The following is a 17,214-nucleotide window of genomic DNA, read 5'->3' as shown; positions in this document are numbered from 1 at the left end:
GTCTCTGAAATCTGTGAGAGTGCGTGTATCTCTGATCACCTTCCTGTTCTGTTTTCTGCCACTGCAGATTGTTCTGTTGCTGCAGTTAAAGCTCCTTCACGCCGCCACCGGATCATCAATACCCATGTACCATCCCAGTTCTCTGCTGCTTTCAACAACTCTGAGCTCTCCACGGTGGACTGGATTGACTCCCTGTGTGCAGAAGATTTAACTGCTCTTTTTAACTCAACATGCACTTCTATTCTGGACTCCATCGCTCCCCTAAAATCACTCCGTCCCAAAGCTCACGCTGAACCCTGGATTACAGACTCTGTTCGTGCTCTCAGGCGCTCCTGCAGGTGTGCTGAGAGAAAGTGGAAAAAGGACAAGCTGCAAATCTCCTTCAATATCCTGAGAGACTCTCTTTTAACTTATCAGAAAGCTGCTAAAGAGGCTAAGTCCTCCTACATATCTAACCTGGTCAGCAGTAATGTCCATAAACCTCAGACTCTGTTTCGTGTTTTAAACTCCATTGTTAATCCTCATACGTCCACCTGCCTCACACCTTCTGCCACCCTCTGCAATGACTTTTTATATTTCTTTGTTAATAAGATTTCCTCCCTGCAGTCTGTCATTCCACCTCCACTTTTCAACCCCCGTGTTTCTCCCTCGTGCCACTCTGCCTTTAACCAGTTTGAGCTAATCTCTCTTTCCCAGCTGCATGAAACGGTCTGCAAGGTCAAGTCTACCAACTGTTCCACTGACGCTATTCCCTCTCGTCTTCTGAAGCAGGTCCTGGACTCAGTTGGACCTGTCCTTCTGGTCCTGATCAATGCCTGTCTCAGCTCTGGTTGTTTCCCAACACTTTTTAAGCATGCAGTTGTTCAACCTCTTCTGAAAAAGCCTAATCTGGATCCATCTATACTCTCCAATTATAGGCCCATTTCCAATCTGCCCTTTCTGTCCAAAGTACTGGAACGAGTTGTCCTCAGGCAGCTCCAGTCGTTTTTAGACAACAACAGTCTCTATGAGAAGTTTCAGTCTGGTTTTAGAGCTCGTCACAGCACTGAAACCGCCTTACTGAGAGTTTTCAATGATTTGCTTTTAACTGTAGACTCTGGTTGTGCTGCAGTCCTAGTAACCTTAGACCTGACAGCAGCCTTCGACACTGTTGATCACAACATACTGTTATCCCGCCTAGAACACTGTGTCGGTCTGAATAGAATAGAATAGAATAGAAAGGTACTGTTTTAAAGTTTTTCCAGTCCTATCTGGATAACAGGAGTTTTTCTGTTCACCTCGGTGACCTGTCATCTCCCAGAGCTCCTTTAACTTGTGGTGTACCTCAGGGGTCCATTCTAGGCCCCCTGCTGTTTATTCTGTATTTGCTCCCTCTGGGCGATGTGCTGCGCAAACATAATGTGTCCTTCCACACCTTTGCTGATGACATTCAGATCTACCTCCCTCTGAGGTTAGACTGTAAGGACTCTCTGCAGCCGTTATTCTCCTGTTTGTCTGACATTAAGACTTGGATGGCTCTTAACTTTCTACATCTAAATGAAAGTAAAACTGAAGTCATTGTGTTTGGGCTTCCTAAAGACCCCAACCTTTCCTTTGATTTTATGGGACCCCTAACTTCCAAATGTACTTCCTCCATTAAGAGCCTCGGTGTTACTTTTGACAGTGCTTTTAAATTTGATAAACAAATCAGCTCCGTAGTCAAGGGATCTTTTTATCATCTACGGATTTTAGCTAAAGTCAAGTCCTACCTGTCCAGGAACGATCTAGAAAGGGTGGTCCATGCTTTTATTACTTCACGGCTGGACTACTGTAACTCCCTTTATGCTGGTTTAGATCGTTCCTGCCTGCATCGCCTTCAACTAGTGCAGAACGCTGCTGCTCGCATGCTGACCGGCTCCAAAAAGAGAGACCACATCACTCCGGTCCTCTGCTCTCTCCACTGGCTCACAGTTGCTTTTAGGATTGATTTTAAAATTTTACTGTTGGTTTTTAAGGTTCTGAACGGTACTGCACCTCCTTACCTGGCAGAGCTTCTTAGCATTTACCGCCCCAGGAGATCTTTGAGGTCAGCAGACCTGATGCTTTTAGATGTTCCCAGGTACAGACTAAAGACTAGGGGAGAGAGGGCTTTTGCTGTGGCTGCACCCAGACTGTGGAACAGTTTACCTCCTCACATCAGATTCTCCACAAGCCTTGGAACTTTTAAAATTGCTCTTAAAACTCACCTCTTCTCATTGGCTTTTAGCAAGGTTTAACTTATTGTTTTAATTTATTGTTTTATCAGTGAGGTGTTTTATGTACTTGTGTTTTATTGTATTTTATATTTGTATTTTATTGTACAGCACTTTGGTCAGCCTCGGTTGTTTTTAAATGTGCTTTATAAATAAACTTGACTTGACTTGACTTGATCCACGGATTAGGCCCTGGAAGCCGTTTCCTTCAGACCCCATTCCTACGAAACTGCTCAAAGAAGTCCTGCCATTAATTAATTCTTCAATCTTAAATATGATCAACCTATCTCTAATAATCGGCTATGTACCACAGGCCATCAAGCTGGCTGTAGTTAAACCTTTACTCAAAAAGCATCTCTAGACCCAGCAGTCTTAGCTAATTATAGGCCAATCTCCAACGTTCCTTTCATATCAAACATCCTTGAAAGAGTAGCTGTCAAACAGCTAACAGATCATCTGCAGAGGAATGGTTTATTTGAAGAGTTTCAGTCAGGTTTCAGAGCTCATCACAGCACAGAAAAAGCTTTAGTGAAGGTTACAAATGATCTTCTTATGGCCTCTGACAGTGGACTCATCTCTGTGCTTGTCCTGCTAGACCTTAGTGCAGCATTCGATACTGTCGACCATAATATCCTATTAGAGCGATTAGAACATGCTGTAGGTATTACAGGTACTGCACTGCAGTGGTTTGTATCATATCTATCTAATAGACTCCAGTTTGTTCATGTAAATGGAGAGTCCTCTTCACACACTGAGGTTAATTATGGAGTTCCACAGGTTCAGTGCTAGGACCAATTCTGTTTACATTATACATGCACCCCCTAGGCAGCATCATTAAAAGATATAGCATACAATTTCACTGCCATGCAGATGACACCCAGCTCCATGAAGCCAGATAACACACACCAATTAGTTAAACTGCAGGAATGTCTTAAAGACATAAAGACCTGGATGGCCGCTAACTTTCTGCTTCTTAATTCAGATAAAACTGAGGTTATTGTACTCGGCCCTGAAAAGCCTAGAAATATGGTATCTAACCAGATTCTTACTCTGGATGGCATTACCTTGGCCTCCAGTAACGCTGTGAGGAACCTTGGAGTAATTTTTGACCAGGATATGTCCTTCAACGCACGTATTAAACAAATATGTAAGACTGCGTTCTTCCATTTGCGCAACATCTCTAAAGTTAGAAATATCCTGTCTCAGAGTGACGCTGAAAAACTAGTTCACGCATTTATTACTTCCAGGCTGGACTACTGTAATTCATTATTATCAGGATGTCCAAAAAACTCCCTGAAAAGCCTTCAGCTAATCCAAAATGCTGCAGCAAGAGTCCTGACAGGGACTAGAAAGAGAGAGCATATTTCTCCTGTTTTGGCTTCCCTTCAAACCCAGAATTGAATTCAAAATCCTGCTCCTCACATACAAGGTCTTGAATAATCAGGCCCCATCTTATCTTAATGACCTTGTAGTACCATATCACCCCATTAGAGCACTTAGAGCACTGATCCTGAATCCTCCCGTAGTTATGCTGCGATAGACGTAGGCTGCCGGGGATTCCCACGATGCATTGAGTTTTTCCTTTCCAGTCACCTTTCTCACTCACTATGTATTAATACAGCGGTCCCCAACCCCCGGGCCTCGGTACCGGTCCATGAGTCGTTTGGTACCGGGCCACGAGAGTTGAGAGTTGAGGCTCAGGTGTGAAATGTATGGTTTTCAGGATTTTTATCGTTTTTTTAGCGTTATTTTGTTATCGTTTTTATCGTTAACTCGGTTTTCCTGGGTCTTTTCACGTGTGTTATGAATAAATCTTCTTTTTTACGGTACCGGTACTAGGCCAGTCCGTAAAAATATTGTCGGGCATGAACCGGTCCGTGGCGCTTAGGGACCGCTGTGTTAATAGACCTCTCTGCATTGAATCATATCTGTTATTAACCTCTGGCTCTCTTCCACAGCATGTCTTTTATCCTGTCTTCCTTCTCTCACCCCAACCGGTCGCAGCAGATGGCCCCGCCCCTCCCTGAGCCTGATTCTGCTGGAGGTTTCTTCCTGTTAAAAGGGAGTTTTTCCTTCCCACTGTCACCAAAGTGCTTGCTCATAGGGGGTCATATGATTGTTGGGTTTTTCTCTGTATCTATGAAGCGCCTTGAGGCGACTTTTGTTGTGATTTGGCGCTATATAAATAAAATTGAATTGAATTGAATTACGGACTAAACCTGGGACATTTGTGGCCCCAGTGCATGTGCCCTATCTGCCTTGTTGGTGTCCTTGATTTTTAAAAGTAAAATGTCTTATTATGCTATAAATAAAGCCAGAGAGTGAAATCTGTGCTACACACAGTGGGACACTGCCATAGACTGGTGACCTGTACAGGGTGTACCTTGCTCAGTCTGTGACAGCTGCTCCAGCCCTTCATGACCCTGAATCAGATACACCATTAAAAAGGGGGTGGATGGATTGACAGGGGATCAGAGGTATGGTGGACTGTAACTAAATAATTAAATAGAAAAAAATTAACTGTAAAAATAAATCTGTTAGGGTGCCTGGGTTCGTTGACCCAAAATTTTGAGTTTTACATTATTATTGAACTTTGATTTTGCCATTATTTATCATTTCTAGTCTTTTGGTTTCTTAGAGTTCTGTCTTCTGGTTTCTGTCTCTGTGTTACATAGTTGTTCTGTCTCCCCCTGTCTGCTGTATCCCCTCGTCAAGTCCGCGTTGTCTGTGTTATGTTTCCTGTTTTACTTTGAAAGTCCATGTCTCATGTTAATGTATCTGGATTTGCTTCCCTTGTCTCGCTACCCTTATTTGTCCCAGCTGTGTTTCTCTGTTGTCTCCCATTCCCTGATGGCTCTCTCTGGGTATGTAAGCCCTGAGTTTTCTTTGGTCTTTGTCGCGATCTCCCTCATCCTATGCTGTGTGTTCTGTTTGGCTGCCTGTGTAAGTTTCTTTTGGTATTCTTGCTTTTGTTATATTTGTGTTTAGCGTTAAAGCTGTTTTAAGTTCACACTTTTACCTCCAAGTGTCTGCACATTGGGTCCACAGTTCCTGCCTGCACACAGCACATGACAAAATCATTGTGTAAAAACAAAACAAAATGCTGTCTTCTTTATTGACCATTTACCGTCAAACACATTTCAACTATAAGCTGTCATCAGTGCAAACCAAAGCCACATCCCCAGATATAGAACCATGGGAGGTTTAAACACTAATTAGTGTGAATGCTTGAAAAGTTAAATCAGAAGAGCAGGCTGTCTTTACACTGTCACCACGTCCATATAATAAACTCCACAGGCATGAAAAATGAGAATTCAGTAGACATGACATATGTGAGTGAAGTTGCCCCCCCACCTTCTTCAAATCCAACAAAAGTGGTATCAAACGTTTGTGCTGGTTTGTGCTGCAAAAATTGTCGTTTGTGCTGCTATCATTTTAAAGATATTAATCAAAATATCTAGAGGTCATCAGAGGTCAACCAGCCCCCTCACATTAATTAAATCAAACAAAATGGGTGTCAATCAACTGTGCTACGTTTGTGCTGGTTTGTTCTGCAAAAATTGTCGTTTGTGCTGCTATCATTTTAAAGATATTCAAGAAAATTTTTAGAGGTCATCAGAGGTCAACCAGCCCCCCCACATTAATGGAATCAAACAAAACTGGTGTCAATCAACTGTGCTGTGTTTGTGCTGGTTTGTGCTGCTAAAATTGTCGTTTGTGCTGCCTCTGTTTTAAAGATATTAATGAAAATGCAAACGTCAAAAGGTCAACCAGCCCCCCCACATCACCCAAATCAAACAAAAGTTGATGTCACAGGTTTGTGCTGCAAAAAATTTTGTTTGTGGTGCTATTATTTTTAAAGATATTAATAAAATTCCATCCATCCATTTGCTTATCCTTTTAAGGGTCGCAGGGGGTGCTGGAATCTATCCCAGCTGTCATAGGGCAAGTTGCCCCCCCACCTTCTTCAAATCCAACAAAAGTGGTATCAAACGTTTGTGCTGGTTTGTGCTGCAAAAATTGTCGTTTGTGCTGCTATCATTTTAAAGATATTAATCAAAATATCTAGAGGTCATCAGAGGTCAACCAGCCCCCTCACATTAATGGAATCAAATAAAACTGGTGTCAATCAACTGTGCTACGTTTGTGCTGGTTTGTGCTGCCTCTGTTTTAAAGATATTAATGAAAATGTAAAGGTCAAAAGGTCAACCAGCCCCCCCCCACATTAATGGGATTGAACAAAATTGATGTCAAACGTTTGTGCTGGTTTGTGCTGCTAAAATTGTTGTTTGTGCTGCCTCTGTTTTAAAGATATTAATGAAAATGTAAAGGTCAAAAGGTCAACCAGCCCCCCCCCCCCCCCCCCCCCCACATTAATGGGATCGAACAAAATTGATGTCAAACGTTTGTGCTGGTTTGTGCTGCTAAAATTGTTGTTTGTGCCACTATCATTTTAAAGATATTCAAGAAAATTTGTAGAGGTCATCAGAGGTCAACCAGCCCCCCCCACATTAATGGAATCAAACAAAACTGGTGTCAATTAACTGTGCTACGTTTGTGCTGGTTTGTGCTGCAAAAATTTACGTTTGTGCTGCTATCATTTTAAAGAAATCCATACAAATTTCTGGAGGTCATCAGAGGTCAACCAGCCCCCCCACATTAATGATTAATGGAATCAAACAAAACTGGTGTCAATCAACTGTGCTACGTTTGTGCTGGTTTGTGCTGCAAAAATTTACGTTTGTGCTGCTATCATTTTAAAGAAATCCATACAAATTTCTGGAGGTCATCAGAGGTCAACCAGCCCCCCCACATTAATGATTAATGGAATCAAACAAAACTGGTGTCAATCAACTGTGCTACGTTTGTGCTGGTTTGTGCTGCAAAAATTTACGTTTGTGCTGCTATCATTTTAAAGAAATCCATACAAATTTCTGGAGGTCATCAGAGGTCAACCAGCCCCCCCACATTAATGGAATCAAATAAAACTGGTGTCAATCAACTGTGCTACGTTTGTGCTGGTTTGTGCTGCCTCTGTTTTAAAGATATTAATGAAAATGTAAAGGTCAAAAGGTCAACCAGCCCCCCCCCCCCCCCCCCCCCCCCCCCCCCCCACATTAATGGGATCGAACAAAATTGATGTCAAACGTTTGTGCTGGTTTGTGCTGCTAAAATTGTTGTTTGTGCCACTATCATTTTAAAGATATTCAAGAAAATTTGTAGAGGTCATCAGAGGTCAACCAGCCCCCCCACATTAATGGAATCAAACAAAACTGGTGTCAATCAACTGTGCTACGTTTGTGCTGGTTTGTGCTGCTAAAATTGTTGTTTGTGCCGCTATCATTTTAAAGATATTCAAGAAAATTTGTAGAGGTCATCAGAGGTCAACCAGCCCCCCCACATTAATGGAATCAAACAAAACTGGTGTCAATCAACTGTGCTGTGTTTGTGCTGGTTTGTGCTGCAAAAATTTACGTTTGTGCTGCTATCATTTTAAAGAAATCCATACAAATTTCTGGAGGTCATCAGAGGTCAACCAGCCCCCCCACATTAATGGAATCAAAACTGGTGTCAAGCAACTGTGCTACGTTTGTGCTGGTTTGTGCTGCCTCTGTTTTAAAGATATTAATGAAAATGTAAAGGTCAAAAGGTCAACCAGCCCCCCCACAGTAATGGAATCGAATAAAAGCCTTCAGTTTTCAGGCCCCTCTTCTGTGGAACCAGCTTCCAGTTTGGATTCAGGAGACGGACACTCTCTACTTTCAAGATTAGGCTTCAAACTTTCCTTTTTGCTAAAGCATATAGTTAGGGCTGGACCAGGTGACCCTGAATCCTCTCTTCGTTATGCTTCAATAGATGTAGGCTGCCAGGGGATTCCCATGATGCATTGAGTTTTTCCTTTCCAGTCACCTTTCTCACTCACTATGTGTTAACAGACCTCTCTGCATTGAATTATATCTGTTATTAACCTCTGGCTCTCTTCCACAGCATGTCTTTTATCCTGTCTTCCTTCTCTCACCCCAACCGGTCGCAGCAGATGGCCGCCCCTCCCTGAGCCTGGTTCTGCTGGAGGTTTCTTCCTGTTAAAAGGGAGTTTTTCCTTCCCACTGTCGCCAAAATGCTTGCTCATAGGGGGTCATATGATTGTTGGGTTTTTCTCTGTATCTATGAAGCGCCTTGAGGCGACTTATGTTGTGATTTGGCGCTATATAAATAAAATTGAATTGAATTGAATGTTTCATTAGAGTGGATGTGGCACACTTAATCAAAATGATTTGCCAGTGGGACTGTTTGAGGAAAAAAGCCTCATCGGGTGAGGGATTTCTATGTGCGATCAATGGCACAACTTGTCAAGTCCCAATCCTTGGAAGAAGCAGAGGTCCTAATACGCAGCATTGCTATTGTGGCATTAAGTGAGACAGAAGGCTGTGACAGTTTTGGAAACCTCATTATGTCAGAAGTGTCCAAATCAAATCTGAAAAGAAAAATTGCAGATGAGACTATGTCTGTTTCTGATGACAAGGAAGAAGAAGACATTAGATTGGATCCATGCACAGAAATAAACACCGACTTAAGGCAGTGGGTGGCAGATATTTGTGAGGGGAGCAGGTGCCATGCTGAAGATCATGGTGATCGAGACAATATGCACTATCTACCTGAGCTCGTCCCACACCTAATTAGATTGGGAGGATACCTACCACTCTGGACTGGAGAAATGGTTCCCCTATTTCAGAGCAAAAAACTCACTGCAACTTTAGCTAATGTTGAAGCAGAGTTCAAGAACATTAAACATGGTCTGTTCAAGCATGAAAATCTCCCTATAAGGATAGATAAATTCATTGCACGTCATCTTGGTTTTATTGAAGGGAACATGCGGATCTCTTCTGCAAAACAAATACGAAAAGAAGCAGAGGTTGCCAGACAGGATGGTACAGTGAAGCGTCAGTATCCACACAAAGCCTTTGTGGAGCAGGAAGTGGATGATAACCCCTCTCAGGAGCCCAAAATTGACACAGACATAGACATACAGGAAGGGCACGAAGTACTGCAGTGCGTTTCACGTTGATATCAGGCGCCTCCTAAAAAGGGAAAAGAAAAGTTCATTTAAGGCAAAGTTTTCAGGTGTCATTCTTTGGGGAGAATACATGTTTATGAAACTGCATGACATCAGACTCTACCAAATTTTGGAGACTTTTCTTTTAAGATACAACCTTTCTGTCTCTTGTGACAGAGAGTCTGTTTCTTAATCATTTGACAAAAACCCTACACAGTATTTTAAAATAGTGTTCTCCAGATCAGAGCTGTAATCTATATAGAACATGGGGTTCAAAGCAAGGAAAAATTATGTGTTTATCAGTGAAACCTTTTAAATTGTGTTAATTTTATCATTATCAATAAATGAAATCTTCACCTTAAGGGACTTAATGAATGGTTTCTTCTAAAAATTAGAAATGATTGAGTCATTTCACATCATATGAAAATATTAATTTTTAATACAAATTTGGCCCTACAAAAATGGAAACTCAGTAACAAAGATAATGGAGATTCTCTAAACACGAGCAAATATCACAGTAAAATTGTTGATTGTGATTTACACATTGGATGTATCCTCAGTGATTTGGTACAATTATACAACATTTTATAAGAACTGAACAACTGATGAAACTAATTATAGGCCAATCTCCAACCTTCCTTTCATATCAAAAATCCTTGAAAGAGGATTTTTGTTAGCTGTTTGATCTGTTTGATCTGTTAGTCAAACAGCTAACAGATCATCTGCAGAGGAATGGTTTATTTGAAGAGTTTCAGTCAGGTTTCAGAGCTCATCACGGCACAGAAACAGCTTTAGTGAAAGTTACAAATGATCTTCTTATGGCCTCTGACAGTGGACTCATCTCTGTGCTTGTCCTGCTAGACCTTAGTGCAGCATTCGATACTGTCGACCATAATATCCTATTAGAGCGATTAGAGCATGCTGTAGGTATTACAGGTACTGCACTGCAGTGGTTTGTATCATATCTATCTAATAGACTCCAGTTTGTTCATGTAAATGGAGAGTCCTCTTCACACACTGAGGTTAATTATGGAGTTCCACAGGGTTCAGTGCTAGGACCAATTCTGTTTACATTATACATGCTTCCCTTAGGCAGCATCATTAGAAGACATAGCATACATTTTCACTGCTATGCAGATGACACCCAGCTCTATCTGTCCATGAAGCCAGATAACACACACCAATTAGTTAAACTGCAGGAATGTCTTAAAGACATAAAGACCTGGATGGCCGCTAACTTTCTGCTTCTTAATTCAGATAAAACTGAGGTTATTGTACTCGGCCCTGAAAAGCTTAGAAATATGGTATCTAACCAGATTCTTACTCTGGATGGCATTACCTTGGCCTCCAGTAACGCGGTGAGGAACCTTGGAGTCATTTTTGACCAGGACATGTCCTTCAACGCACGTATTAAACAAATATGTAAGACTGCGTTCTTCCATATGCGCAATATCTCTAAAATTAGAAATATCCTGTCTCAGAGTGACGCTGAAAAACTAGTTCACGCATTTATTACTTCCAGGCTGGACTACTGTAATTCATTATTATCAGGATGTCCAAAAAACTCGCTGAAAAGCCTTCAGCTAATCCAAAATGCTGCAGCAAGAGTACTGACAGGGACTAGAAAGAGAGAGCATATTTCTCCTGTTTTGGCTTCCCTTCATTGGCTTCCTGTTAAATCCAGAATTGAATTCAAACTCCTGCTCCTCACATACAAGGTCTTAAATAATCAGGCCCCATCTTATCTCAATGACCTTGTAGTACCATATCACCCTATTAGAGCACTTCGCTCTCGCTCTGCAGGCCTACTTGTTGTTCCTAGAGTATTTAAAAGTAGAATGGGAGGGAGAGCCTTCAGTTTTCAGGCCCCTCTTCTGTGGAACCAGCTTCCAGTTTGGATTCAGGAGACGGACACTATCTCTACTTTCAAGATTAGGCTTCAAACTTTCCTTTTTGCTAAAGCATATAGTTAGGGCTGGACCAGGTGACCCTGAATCCTCTCTTCGTTATGCTTCAATAGATGTAGGCTGCCAGGGGATTCCCATGATGCATTGAGCCATGAAAATATATCTTTTCAACATGATTCAGTGTGACAAAGCAAGGGCATGATTTTTTAAAAAAAAAATAAATAAATAAACAGGTTGTCACGGTCCTGGGTCAGTGACCCAGTGTTTTGAGTTTCTTGTGCCTCTGAGTTTTTTGTATTATGTTCTTAGTTCTCTTTGTTGTCCCAGCGTATTCTTTAGTGTAGTGTCTTAGTTTGGTTTTCTTGTATTCTGTTTAGTTCTGAGTATTTGGTAGCTGCCCTCTGTGTTTCTTAGTTGCTCTGTCTCCCCTAGTCTAGTTTGCATCTGTGCTAATTCCTGTTTTACTTTGAAGGTCTGTGTCTCATGTGAGTGTATCCTACTTTGCTCCCTTGTCTCGTCAGTTCTGATTTCTCCCAGCTGTGCTCTCCTTCTGTGTCTCATTCCCCTCGTTACTTCCCATTGTATTTAAACCCTGTGTTTCTCTGAGGCAGTGCTGCGTCGTCCCTTAAGCTGTGTGTTTCTTCGTGTGCCTCTCTGCAAGGTGTGAGTTTATATTTTCCCAGTTTAATTTTGTATGCTCGTTTTCTGTGACTAGCAATTAAAGCTGTGATTTTGAGTTCATCCCCTGAGTCTGAGTCCTGCATTTTGGGTATCTATAGACTAGTGATGGCCAAATGAAGCTTTCCGAAGCACTGAAGCTTGTATTGAAAAACGGTTCATTACTCGAAGCTTTTCAACACAGTCCTCTCCGGTGACATCTGGTGGTGAAAATTTTGAAGAGCAGCTTGAATCTGCAAAATAAAACGGACTGCTCAATTATCACTGCTCACTCAAGAGTGGAGTTCTCTCTGATATTGGGCCACCGTTCCGTTGCTTTGAACATGTAATTGGTTTTGTTTTCTCGATTGGGGGGCTGAAAAAAATGTAATGCGTATTTGCGTAATACATTTTGATCAATAAACTTTCCCTATTTAAACATGCACTATGGTGGCCTTTCTTTGCTCATAACTCCTTGATGTTGGTAAATACAATAAGTGAGCAATATATATAATATACATATGAGAATGCACAGCACATTATGGAGTATGCCCCTGCTGTGAAGTCCTGCCTCCATCTACTTGTCGTTTAATCACTGGACAGCTGGACAGGTTCATACAAAATATTAGATTAGGCCAATTGTCCTATACATATTTTTGACCTAGGGGTGGGATTGATTGTGAACTGGAAAGGGAAAATGCTTAGGAAGCTGAGTAGGGCTGCATCGTCACTGATTTGTAGAATCATTTTGATTCGATACAGGATCCGATTCAATTTGATTGGAATCTGGAAAGTTTTGCCTCAGTCAGAAATATTACAAGTCTGATCATTTAACAGTATATATCCATAATTTCGTATCTATTAAAAGAAAGCTGACACATGTGAGATTTAATTAGAGATGTAAACAGAGAGTTATGAAACCTGCAGCTGCAGAAGCCAGCGAAAAAAAAAGAGGCAAACACAGCGCGGACCCGCCGACACATCAAAATCTGACTCTGACGCGTCGGGTCCGCGCTCTGTGTTCACGTTTGTATGCAGAATCCGTAAACCTGCTCCCAGTTACTGTTTTAGCTGCATGGTGTTTGACGACATGTTTGTGAGGTTTAACCTGAGATGCTGGCGTTTCAGGCATAATAACGTTAATTTACAAATCGACACGGGATTTTAATGAATCAATATCACTTTATTCAATTTAGCATGGATTGTAATCAGAAAGGCGATAATCAAAACCCACCCCTAATCAAGAACTTGCAAAGTAAAAACATGATCAATGTAAGGTAGCCCTTTTGTTATTTACAGTTAACAAGAGGATTAGTGTTACTGTGCGCTGGCTGAGTCTGTTTCTTTTCTTAGAAATAGTTTCTCCTGCCCTGAAGAAAATCCACTTGCATGGAACAGAAGAGGCTGTGGAGTGCAGGAACTACACTGCAAGTTGGTAGATATGCAGGTATTCCTGGGTCCTGCAGACTATCACCTAAAAACAATAAACAAAATGATTTTCTAAACTGTGTAGCAATGTCATGTACGTATAGTGTCAAATACATTTTTGTAGTCTTCATCAGCTTTAATTCACATGGAAGTGTTCCTAAAGTCATATGCTGTAATGATATTTACATTATGAAAACATGATTTTGGACATTTCAAGTTTTTCACTTCGGCAGATAAAATGAATTGAGCAAAATCAACTCAAAATATTCCCACACGCCAGAACGTCCTCTCTTCCTCGCTGGCTCCATATCTGTCAGTGGAATGATCACCTCGTCGCTATCTGTCACCATCAACACACTCCACGAATCCCGTGGATGATTCACTTCCTTATATCTGTTTGAATCAGGTACCGAAGCAGTTACGTGCGTAATGAAGCTTCGGACGTCACTGGTCACGTGACTTTTGCCAAACGAAGCAAGCCTCGACACAGTGCTTCTGAACCAGTGTGTTGTTTTTTTCGACACACGCTCCGGAGCGTCAGCTTCAAGCGGGCCATCACTAGTTTGCACTATGGAAAGCACAAAATCAACTTCTAAATGAAAGAATGAGACAGGTCAGTTTTACTATAGATGCACTCTGGAACAAGATTAGTCAGACTGCAGGTACTCAAAGCACCTTGCACGCTCCTGCCACTACGTAAGCCAACGGCGAGGTGACGTTTTTCACTGCATTTTTGCATTTACCTCAGTTAGTGTAGCCCCGGTGCTCTTTTTGAATCTGTTCATGTTTTTCTAACGAACCTTTCCTAACCTTTCTCTGTACAGATCTTCCTGGACCCCTTCTTGTTTCTGGTGGACCCTGTTAGATGAACATGAGTGGATTCCAGTGTTGAGTGGGTTTGAGTGAGTCACAGACTGTGTGAAGAGGAGTGTGGACATGTTACCCTTACCCCGGATCCCCCACCCCCACAGGCCCCGATCCTTCATCACTGTATATATTACTGCTAAATATTCCATCAGAACATTTGATAAAATGTGTTATTTATTTAGAAAACCTTATTTTAAACTGTATCAAAGGAAAATTAGACTTGACAAGTCTTAAAGCTTCAAAGAAACGAAGAAGAGACAAAAAGTTTCAGACTCTGTCGTATTTGTGAGGTGTTTATTTTGGAGCATAATATATATAGCACAAAGCATCCACGAGACATTACACAATCAAAGGGCGTGACTGTTCAGTGGATTATTTCAGGCTTATAATCGCTTGAAAGATAAACTTTGGACCACATGTAAAAGAACTGTCATTATAAAAACTCAAGTTTGCATGCGTTTTATATGATATTATCTGACAAAGCAGAGCAATGTGTAAGGATGAGCAGGCAGCTGGTTCAGAAAGAGCTCTGGTCCAGTCTTTTCATGATGCGTTGGGTCCAGGAGGCAGACGCATCCACACACACTGAACGAGACTTTTTGGTAATGAAGCTGAAACAAAGAGGTGGAAATTCAGAAATCTGAATTTTAAATAAGCTTCAAAATTCTCTCAGTAAATATGTTGTAAAAATAACAATAATAATAATAATAATAATAATAATGTATACTTTATTTATCCCAGTAGGGAAATTACTCTCTGCATTTAACCCATTCACTCTAGTGAAGCAGTGGGCAGCCACCAATCAGGCATCCGGGGAGCAGTGTGAAGAGACGTTACCTTGCTCAGGGGTACCTCAGGGTAGCCGTTCAGTGGTTTCGAATGCCCGAATATGTACTTTTTTTTTTTTTTTTAAATGACCAGTAGACAAAATGTCATAATATAAACACTTAAATGTGTATTTCAAACAATTTACAAGCAAAATAGCCAAACATCCACGTAAAATTGATCAAATTATGAAAACAAGTTTGTGCATTTTTCTTGAACATTTACAGGATAAAATTAAAAGACAATAGTAGGAGAACAAATACAAGTTCAAATAAAAAGTATCAAACTCATACTATGTCCTGAGCATCATGTGTAAAATGACAATTTTTAATTGTCCAGAAACTCTGCAGTTACAATGATCATACTGCATAATTTTCATTACAGTATTTTCAGTATTTGTGTTAAACATTATGAAAATAAAATAAACCCAGTTTTCTTCACTTACATGATGGCAGACTTTGGGCATCGGTGATCAGTCAGTCGATACGACTTGATGAGGTTTGCTTGAATTCTTCCCGGGTACAACTTGAAACAGCAGGTGTCGGGACCATTTGCATCTGAGGAAAAAGACATTTCATTAGACTTACTCAAAAAATAAAACTTCTCTTTTAATGATGACACTTAAGGTAATCTTACTGTTGCAGTTAACTGCAGGCAACAAAGCAGCTCCAAGGATGCACAGCAAAAGGAACTGAGTGGTTTTCATTATGATTCCTCAGGAGTTGATGATGATGACGATAAAGAAAACAGCTGCTCTTCAGACGCAAGCAAGGGCTTCTAAATATTAGGTGGTGTGCTGTTACATTTATCAAGATCAATACTTTTTTTTAAAGGTAGATAGGGTGTCATTGGTGTGAAAGAGGGAGGGTGGATGTGGTTTCAAAAATTGCTGAAAATGCCTCTGACAGAACTTTCCATTCGGTTACATTGACAGGAAATGAAGCTGCGGTTTAGCCCAGCGATGCAGCTCAAAGCATGACACTGTTAACAAAACCAACTTCTACATCCCCCTCGCCCAAAAGTTTTAAAAAAATATATGTCACAAAATATTATGACCACAAAAAAAACGCTAAAACAATCGTTGAGCAGTCCATATGACTCCATGAGTTTTGCTTTAATTCTTCTTGGTACAACTTTCAGCAGCAGTTGTTGGGACTATTTCCATCTGAGTAAAGAGGATTAAGATCAAACTTTTTAGAAAGTATAACAATAAAAAAAATATTGATGACCACCAGAGCTAGTCCTACTTGTAGATAATCAAATGGTATAAATTTCTAAATTCACCGCGCCTTGTTCTCAAATTATCGCATTCCTAAGACTTACAATTCAATTCAATTTTATTTATATAGCGCCAAATCACAACAAAAGTCGCCTCAAGGTGCTTTATATTGTACAGTAGATACAGAGAAAAACCCAACAATCATATGACCCTCTATGAGCAAGCACTTTAGCGACAGTGGGAAGGAAAAACTCCCTTTTAACAGGAAGAAACCTCCAGCAGAACCAGGCTCAGGGAGGGGCGGGGCCATCTGCTGCGACCGGTTGGGGTGAGAGAAGGAAGACAGGATAAAAGACATGCTGTGGAAGAGAGACAGAGATTAATAACAGATATGATTCAATGCAGAGAGGTCTGTTAATACATAGTGAGTGAGAAAGGTGACTGGAAAGGAAAAACTCAATGCATCATGGGAATCCCCCAGCATGTCTTTAAGACATTCCTGCAGTTTAGCTAATTGGTGTGTGTTATCTGGCTTCATGGACAGATAGAGCTGGGTGTCATCTGCATAGCAGTGAAAATGTATGTTATGTCTTCTAATGATGCTGCCTAAGGGAAGCATGTATAGTGTAAACAGAATTGGTCCTAGCACTGAACCCTGTGGAACTCCATAATTAACCTCAGTGTGTGAAGAGGACTCTCCATTTACATGAACAAATTGGAGTCTATTAGATAGATATGATACAAACCACTGCAGTACAAACCACCTGTAATACCTACAGCATGCTCTAATCGCTCTAATAGGATATTAGGGTCGACAGTATCGAACGCTGCACTGAGGTCTAGCAGGACAAGCACAGAGATGAGTCCACTGTCAGAGGCCATAAGAAGATCATTTGTAACCTTCACTAAAGCTGTTTCTGTGCTGTGATGAGCTCTGAAACCTGACTGAAACTCCTCAAATAACCCATTCCTCTGCAGATGATCTGTTAGCTGTTTGACAACTACTCTTTCAAGGATTTTTGATAT

The 17,214-nt window shown here is 41.0% G+C and overlaps 1 protein-coding gene across 1 annotated transcript; it reads right to left on the bottom strand.

Annotated features, from left to right (window-relative positions):
• Positions 1-14,412: 14,412 nt before the first annotated feature.
• LOC147336222 (eotaxin-like) lies at positions 14,413-15,756 on the bottom strand. The gene is made up of 3 exons (XM_086285280.1): positions 15,606-15,756; positions 15,415-15,526; positions 14,413-14,755 (listed from the first exon to the last, which is right to left on the bottom strand). The coding sequence occupies exons 1-3, from the start codon at positions 15,673-15,675 to the stop codon at positions 14,662-14,664; spliced, it is 276 nt and encodes a 91-aa protein (XP_086141406.1). The 5' UTR covers positions 15,676-15,756; the 3' UTR covers positions 14,413-14,661.
• Positions 15,757-17,214: the final 1,458 nt, after the last annotated feature.

Source organism: Aulonocara sp. 'chitande type north' Nkhata Bay, linkage group LG3 (assembly GCF_057382095.1).
Source record: "Aulonocara sp. 'chitande type north' Nkhata Bay isolate Kocher_YH1m ecotype deep benthic linkage group LG3, A_spYH_male_GT1.1, whole genome shotgun sequence".
Lineage (NCBI taxonomy): Eukaryota > Metazoa > Chordata > Actinopteri > Cichliformes > Cichlidae > Aulonocara > Aulonocara sp. 'chitande type north' Nkhata Bay.
The sequence above is the reverse complement of the archived record's forward strand: the minus strand, read 5'-3'. Positions and strand labels throughout refer to the sequence as shown.